This window comes from Mustela nigripes, chromosome 5 (assembly GCF_022355385.1).
Source record: "Mustela nigripes isolate SB6536 chromosome 5, MUSNIG.SB6536, whole genome shotgun sequence".
Lineage (NCBI taxonomy): Eukaryota > Metazoa > Chordata > Mammalia > Carnivora > Mustelidae > Mustela > Mustela nigripes.
The window spans coordinates 87,556,469-87,565,430 of NC_081561.1; the positions used below are offsets into that span (position 1 = coordinate 87,556,469).

The following is an 8,962-nucleotide window of genomic DNA, read 5'->3' on the forward strand; positions in this document are numbered from 1 at the left end:
ATGAAGTTTCTAGTATATATGAAGACAGGCTGATTTATTTTTTCCTTTTTCTTTGCTCCTATTTTTAAAAATGTCCACTTTTTGCAATCAGAACAAAAAACAATAAAGTCATCATTTTAAAAAACTTGGAAGCATCTTTTTTAGTATTCAAGATTATCTTTTTCTCTTGGCTCAACCTCTCCATTTGTAAAATAGATTCTATCTGTTCCTCTATGCCTCTCAGTGAGCTATGAAGGTTAATTGTTGTAAGAGTGAAATCAACCCATCCCATGGAGGGCTGGGGCGGATGTGGAGTTCAAGACCTGTAGGCTCCTCTCTGGCCATCTGATCCCCTGCTTCAATGAGCAGGCTGAGGAGCCCAGTGGTGACTGGTGGTTCCCTGACCAAGAGAGAAGAAGGTGGCTGCCTGTTCCACTTGGGATGAAAGAACCCTCCAGCTTTGACTTGATATTTCACTGCTTTCAATAAGAAGCATCACAGCTGGAACCTGAAAAACTGAGGGGGCTAATTTTTTTGGCCTAAAATCTGCTGCTTTGCTACATGAGGGTAGGAAAAAAGGGTAGCATGCTAGTTTCTTGCTAAGGCTGAGTCACCTCAAAACTGTCCCTAGTCTCTTTCAAACGAAGCTCTGTCTAGTTATTCTTCTGTCAGGTCTTATGTTATATATCAAAGATACTGCTATCCTGAAGGGAGCATAGTTTTCCTAAGAGGATAATTATGCCAATGGTGGCACATCAGTTTTCTTGGATTCTGACTAATAATTAGATGCTTTATTTCTTATTTTGAGAGCCAGTTGGAGATGGATTTAACAACATACTTTTTAAAAACGTTTTATTTATTTGAAAGAGAGTGAGAGCAAGAGGGATCACAGAGGGAGAGAGAGAAGCAGACTCGCTGCTGAGCAGGGAGTGTGATGTGGGAGCTGATCCCACCACCCTGGGATCATGACCCGAACTGAAGGCAGACACTTGCTGACTGAACCACCCAGGTGCCCCAACTTAACCTTTTTTATTAAGAGCCCATGGACTTCTGATTTGAGATTATCCAGTGTCTATCAGGTTATGTTCTCTAAAATTCATCCTTTGTTGCTATGTTTGGAAACTGAAGTTATGATTAAATTACTCTTCTAACAAACTGAAGTGATTCTAGTCTGTTTTTAGGTAATCACAGAATTTATGGTCAGTTGTTAAATGGCCAAATTTGAACCTTAGGTTTTGGAGACAGACACAGAGCTTAGGTTTTGGAGACAGACACACTGGAGATGTGATGTGTTGGAAGTGTGACCAACACATCTTGATCACTTAGCAGTGTGTGACCTTAAACAAGTCACATATCTTCTATAACTCTCAGTTCTTGTATCAGCAGAATGGCCCTACAGCTGTTTTCAGAATGTTTGGAATTAATGAGATGTCATTAAAAGCCACCATTTAGTTTCTTAAACCCCAACCTCAGAAGCCATCCCTGACTGTTCCCTTTCCTCACTATCACCATCTTTAGTTCAGAGCAGTGACTGTTGGTTTTGCACTGAAAACTTCTATCCATGCCCAGCTCCCCAGCTGGACGTTGCCATGTCCCCAACCCAAGCCGCCATCAGGCTTCTTCCGTATTGCTGGAATAGACTCCTTGTCCCTCTTCAATTCATTTTCCGCCCAGAAGCCAAGGTCATCTGTTAACAGATGCAAGGCAGATCATGTCATTTCCGTAGCTAAAACTACCTAGACTTTCTCAGTATGTTTAGGGTAAAATCCAAACTACTTTTCAAGCTTAAAAAGCTATATAACTTGGCCACTGGTCACCCTATCTAGAGTAGCTCCCTCCTTCTGCCCCCTTTCAGTTCCCCATTTCCCTAATAGCACCAATTATTATCTGAAATTTTCCTTCATTTTTGTTTTCTTATTGCCTGTCCTGTCTCAGTTAGATTCTAGTCTCCATGCTGGGATATGGCCTTCTTGGTCTTGCTCACTGCTATCCCCCAGCACCTAGATGATGCTTAGTATAAGACAGGTGCTTGAAAAAGGCTTGTTGAATGGATGCATGATGATTTTATGTCAAAAACCATGTAGGTACCATGCCTACTGTGGGCTGGCCAATGTAGTTCTCTAGAGAAACTCAGTTCCCTCCATCAGTCTAGTGCTCTGTGATTGTGGTCAAAAACAACTTTCTCAGAGGTTCTCTGACCCCCAAGTACACCAGACAAGCACACTGATAAGTACATATTCCTTCTCGCGTTTGTGTCGCTCCTCGGCTTCCTTCATCATTTCTTGGGCCTGTTCCAGTTTCGCATCCACCAGCTTCTGCTGCAGTTCTCTGTGTTTAAATATTTTGTCCAGATGCTAAGAGAAAAAAAATGGCACATATCAAGCTTTAGTTATTATTGGTGCTGAGAAATGTAAGTTAAAAAAGTAATATCAACACACATGTTTTATAGGTTTTGAGATTTAAAGAAAAGGGAGGTAGGGTGAATAAATGCACTGGCATCACTTATGGCTTTGTATAAAATCGTAAATTAGTAAAACCCCCTGCATTTAGCTCTATGCAAAGTAGTAGCTCTACAAAAGGTTGAGGTGCAGAGTTCAGTAATGTTAGCTCCAGAAGCTCCCAACTTTGTCTAAATGTAGCAACTACTAAGTATGATGCTGCTTATTATGCTAGAGGGCAGATTGATATATATTGCAAGAGCTACAGCACCATCACTCAGTATTTTGGCAATTTCTGAAACTGGTTTTAATCATATTCATATAATTTATCATAGTGAATTCTCTTCCACATTCTTGTCTCAAGGGTTGTAAGGCAGCTTTGGAGGACCAGTCTGTGGCCCAGGGTCTGGGACTGAGAGGGAGCCCCTCCCCACTTCAACTCTGTTGCTCTGGTGAGCAAGACAAAGACCAAGGGTCATGGATGAATTGATATGCAAATGTGCTCCTACCTCCTCTACATCTTTTGACCTCTTGCCTAGCTTAGTGAAGAGAAGCTTCAAATTCTACTTCAGTGTAAATTTCTTGGTCATTAGGAGGTCCCACTGACAAGAGGACCTATGGAATTCTAGCCTTGGGGCTTATCTAGAACCAATTTCAAGAATGTACAACTGGTCTACCAGGCCATTCTTATCTGGGAATCTCTCTGAAGAGTACGGAAAAAAAAATTTTTTTTTTTTTTTTTTTAAGCTTCTTCCCTTTTGCTTTTGTCTGAACCTCCACTCTGGAGTAGGATTGATCTTGGTGACAAGGTAAAATGGTAGCATGGCATTTTGACTTACTGTGAAGGACTTCTTGGTTTACCTATTGTTTCCGTGTGCTATTGGCTCAGTTTTTCTTTTGATAAAATCTTAGCATGTTGTCAGCAGAGCCACTCTGATTATGTTCTGTGACATTTAAGGCAGACTTTTAAAATTTGCGTGAGATAGGGTAAATAATATGATATATAAAAACCCTGAGAAGGCTTCTGGAGTCTTAAAAATATATTAAATATTAAGATACAATTTTGGAATTACAAAATATCCTCATAGTCTCCCTAATGTAAAATACTGAAAACAAAACTCTTTTGGCTTTTGTGACTATAGGTAAGTGATTTAATCTCAACCTCTGCTTCCCACCCATATAATGTGGATATGGTATTATCTAATGCATAAGATTGTTGAAACAATGAAATGACATATTATATGTAAAGTACAGTACTCAGCAGCTTTCCTAGCACAAACTCAGTGCTGAATAAGTAATACCATTAATATTATAATTATTATATTATTAATACTACTATTGGTTTGTGGGACATATAGAACACAGACTGTGTAGATGACATTTAGATGACATGATGATTGTTAAGAAGAAGTCTGTGAGATATTTCCTGGCTCTGTAGAAAGTGTTTTTAAAAAGCTGAGAAATACTATTTTCAAAGGTAACTGTGCTCATGACCTACTACTTCCTATTTATTGCCTTTGCTTTACAGTGATTCCAGTTTTAGAGAAATCCCATATGGCTTTCAGCCAGGTATTTTGTAATACCACCTGTTTTTATTTTGGCTAGTAAAAGAAATCTAATCCTAAACATTAACCAATTGAGAGGGCTGGCCATAACTTTCTTATTACCAAGTCCCCCACTTTTACAGCCCAGATCTGGATCTATATATAGTGCCCCTAAGTTGTTTGATGTGGTTCTCACCTCCTCTCTGAGCTCATACTGATCAATGATGCTTTTCAGTTTCTCTGCAAGCTCTGTGTTCTCCTGACACAGCTTCATATTTCTCTCACTCTGCTGTTCAATCTGGGCCTGGATATCCGTCAGAGTGGTCTGGAAATGACTTGTGATCTCCTTCCTTTTCTCTTCTTCCTCTCGTGCCCGCTGAAGTGTTTCCTCCTGTGGATAAAAAGCAAAGTTTCTTGTTATGCTGGTTTATGTGCATCCAGGTTTATAGAACTCAGGGTTAGGTAAGTGAAAGGAGATCAGTGTGGAGCATTAAGCAGGACATTTTTTCTGTTCTCTGGAGCTAAACTTGTTCAGGACCAAAATAAATATATGAGGATAAGTTTCAGTTGTAAATACACAGTTGCCCAGAGAAGGTGCAATGAGGGTCTTGAACTTGATAGTGATGAATAGGCTTGTTTTAAAGATGACGGGTCTCCCATTGAGTGCTGAGTGCCTATACTGTACCAATTTCTATCAAACATGCAGTAGGTGGGTTTTGATCTCTTGGCTATGGCCTGAAAAAAAGGCCACTCAGCTTTACTGATCGTTGAGACAGATCCTATGTTACCTTGGTTTGGTATAGAAAGAAGAATAATAGATCTTATATTCCTTTATTAAAAAAAAAAAACAAAAACTATGGCATGTTAAACGCATAATTGTATTATCCAAGTTTTGTAAATACAAGTGATCACAATATTAAACTTTTTCTTAGTAAGAAAAACCTTCATCAGCAAGCTTGAAAAGAAAACAAGTTTAGCTAAATAGCTATAGATCAATTTTAGCAATTCAGAAATGTAAAAAGAAATCTTAGAAAATTTTCTGGGTATTTTATTTCTGAAAGAACAATCAGGCCATGTGTCACATAGGGTAATTGAAATGTTCAATATAGATTTTGAATTTGAAAGCAATTTTAAGTTCCAAATTTTCTTTAACTCTCAAATGAAACATCTAATTTCCCCCTCTTCAAGAATTGGAAATTAACTTTTATATCATTTCTGTTCTCTTTTCTCCTAAATCAAAACCCTCCCTTCATTGCTAACTACCAACAATGTGCCCAAATTTCCCCCATATCTATATTGAGAATTATTTGCTTTGTGATGATTCCTCTCATTCTTTTAGAATCAAAGGGTTTAATCTTGCTATATCATACCAAAGATAGAGACACTGCTGAAAAATGATATAGGCATTTTAGGATGCCTTTCAGTTCTGACTAATTGTTATTATGAAAGCTTGCTTCATGGTTGGCAAGGAAAATTATACTGCATTTAGTTGCCTTCTGTGATCAAATTATGTAACAGGATTTTTAAAAAGAAATAAATGATTTAAATAGAAGTAATTGTGCAAATCCGTATTATGATAGTAGAATAATGTGATCAAAATAAAAACTGATGCTAAGAATTATGCTCTGAAAATACATTAACTTACCATTAGGTATCCTCTTTCCTCTACAGTATTAACATATTCTCTACTCCAATAAATCTCCTGATATCTGAATCATAATTAAGTCACAAAAGCATTTCTTAGGAATATTATAGGAAATACCCGCACTTTATAATCTGAAGATATTAACTGAGATGTTATTTCTGTGATCTTTGTATGCCAATACTCACTATATATATTTCACCAAGCATGATTATAGCCATTTGGTAAGAGTCATTGAATATATATATATATATATAGTCATTGTTTCCTTACTGCTTTAGCTTAGCTTAGAAGTCAACAGGTTTCTGTACATTGACTTTGTATCCTGCCATGTTACTGAATTGCTGTATGGGTTCTAGTAGTTTGGGGGTGGAGTCTTTTGGATTTTCCATATAAAGAATCATGTCATCTGTGAAGAGAAAGAGTTTGACTTCTTCATTGCCAATTTGGATACCTTTTATTTCTCTTTGTTGTCTGATTGCTGTTGCTAGGACTTCTAATACTATGTTGAACAAGAGTGGTGAGGGTGGGCATCCTTGTCATGTCCCTGAGCTCAGCAGGAAGGCTGCAAGCTTTTTCCCATTGATGATGATATTTACTGTGGGTCTTTCAAAGATAGATTTTGTGAAGTTCAGGAATGTTCCCTCTATCCCTATACTTTGAAACGTTTTAATCAGGAACGAATGCTGGATTTTGTCAAATGCTTTTTCTGCATCAATTGAGAGGACCATGTGGTTCTTTTCTCTTCTCTTATTGATTTGTTCTATCACATTGATTGATTTGTAAATGTTGAACCATCCTTGCAACCCAAGGATGAATCCCACCTGGTCATGGTGGATAATCTTTTTAATGTGCTGTTGGATCCTGTTTGCTAGGATCTTGTTGAGAATCTTAGCATCCATATTCATCAGTGATATTGGTCTGAAATTCTCCTTTTTGGTGTGGTCTTTGCCTGCTTTGGGGCTCAGGGTAATGCTGGCTTCATAAAAAGAGTCTGGAAGTTTTCCTTCTGCTTCAATTTTTTGAAACAGCTTCAGAAGAATAGGTGTTATTTCTTCTTTGAAAGTTTGGTAGAATTCCCCAGGGAATCTCTCAGGTCCTGGGCTCTTGTTTTTTGGGAGGTTTTTGATCACTGCTTCAATCTCGTTACTAGATATCAGTCTATTCAGGTTGTCAATTTCTTCCTGGTTCAATTTTGGGAGTTTATAGTTTTCCAAAGTCAATGTACAGAAATCAGTGGCTTTTTTATACACTAACAATGAAAATACAGAAAGGTAAATTAGAGAATTGATTCCATTTACTATAGTACCAAGAACCATAAGATACCTGGGAATAAACCCAACCAAAGAGGTAAAGGATCTGTACTTGAGGAACTACAGAACAGTCATGAAAGAAATTGAAGAAGACACAAAGATGGAAGACAATTCCATGTACTTGGATCAGAAGAATAAACATTGTTAAAATGTCTATACTGCCTAGAGCAATCTATACTTTTAATGCCATTCCAATCAAAATTCCACCGGTATTTTTCAAAGAGCTGGAGCAAATAATCCTAAAATTTGTTTGGAATCAGAAGAGACCCCTAATTGCTAAGGAAATGTTGAAAAACAAAAATAAAATTGGCGGCATCACGTTACCTGATTTCAAGCTTTACTACAAAGCTGTGATCACCAAGACAGCATGGTTCTGGCATAAAAACAGACACATAGACCAGTGGAACAGAGGAGAGAACCCAGATATGGACCTTCAACTCTATAGTCAAATAATCTTTGACAAAGCAGGGAAAAAATACACAGTGGAAAAAGGCAGTCTCTTCAATAAATGGTGCTGGGAAAATTGGACAGTTATATGTAGAAGAATGAAACTCGACCATTCTCTTATACCATACACAAAGATAAACTTGAAATGGATAAAAGACCTCAATGTGAGACAGGAATCTATCAGAATCTTAGAGGAGAACATAGGCAGTAACCTCTTTGATATCAGCCACAGCAACTTCTTTCAAGATATGTCTCCAAAGGCAAAGGAAAAAAAAGCAAAAATGAACTTTTGCGACTTCATCAAGATCAAAAACTTTTGCACAGCAAAGGAAACAGTCAACAAAACAAAGAGGCAACCCATGGAATGGGAGAAGATATTTGCAAATGACAGTACAAACAAAAGGTTGATATCCAGGATCTATAAAGAACTTCTTGGAGGAGGAGTCAAGATGGTGGAGAAGTAGCAGGCTGAGACTACTTCAGATAGCAGGAGATCAGCTAGATAGCTTATCTAGAGTGCAAACACCTACAACTCCATTGGCAGATTGAATAGAATAACAGCAATTCTAGAAACAGAAAATCAACCACTTTCTGAAAGGTAGGACTGGTGGAGAAGTGAATCCAAAGCGACAGGAAGATAGACCCTGGGGGGAGGGGCTGGCTCCCGGCAAGCGGTGGAGCAACGGAGCAGAAAATCAGGACTTTTAAAAGTCTGTTCCGCTGAGGGACATTGCTCCAGAGGCTAAACCGGGGTGAAGCCCACGCGGGGTCAGCGTGGCCTCGGGTCCCGCAGGGTCACAGAAGGATCGGGGGTGTCTGAGTGTCGCAGAGCTTACAGGTATTAGAACGGGGAAGCTGGCTACAGAGACAGAGCCGACAGTGAGCTCACAGCTCGAGGTTACCTTGAACTGGTCGCAGGCTTGGTGAGCTTGGAGCACGGCCGGACGTCAGGCAGACGGGAGTTACTGGACGCTGTTCTCTGATGGCGCACTGAGGAGTGGGGCCCCGGGCTCTCGGCTCCTCTGGGCCGGAGACCAGGAGGCCACCATTTGTATTCCCGTCCTCCGGAACTCTACAGAAAGCGCTCAGGGAACAAAAGTTCCTGAAAGCAAATCCTAGAGGATCACTCAGCCCGGCCCCTGGTAGGGCTGTGCAGTTCTGCCTGGGGCAAAGACACTTGAGAATCACTACAACAGGCCCCTCCCCCAGAAGATCAACAAGAAATACAGCCAAGACCAAGTTCACCTACCAAGGAGTGCAGTTTCAATACCAAGGAGAGCAGCAGAATTCCAGAGGAAGAGAACGCAAAGCACGGAACTCATGGCTTTCTCCCTATGATTCTTTAGTCTTGCAGTTAATTTAATTTTTTTTTCTTATTCATTTTTTTTCACTTCTTCTGCTAAATTTTTTTTAACTTTTATCCTTTTCTTTTTTAACGTTTAACTAGTTTATCTAATATATATATGTATATACATATATATTTTTTCTTTTTTATACTTTTCTTTATTCATTTTCTTTTCTTAATTCTTTTCTTTTCTTTTCTTCTTTCTTCTTTCTTTCTTTCTGAACCTCTTTTTATCCCCTTTCTCCCCCCTCACT

The 8,962-nt window shown here is 38.9% G+C and overlaps 1 protein-coding gene across 1 annotated transcript in view; it reads right to left on the reverse strand.

The window, feature by feature from the left end:
* TXLNB (taxilin beta) overlaps positions 1–8,962 on the reverse strand; it is a 63,640-nt gene that overhangs the window by 26,499 nt on the left and 28,179 nt on the right. The window contains exons 5-6 of the mRNA XM_059401575.1: positions 4,158–4,352; positions 2,214–2,333 (exon numbers count right to left, since the gene is read on the reverse strand). Coding sequence (XP_059257558.1) covers positions 2,214–2,333; positions 4,158–4,352 — 315 coding nt within the window. The remainder of the gene's footprint in view (positions 1–2,213; positions 2,334–4,157; positions 4,353–8,962) is intronic.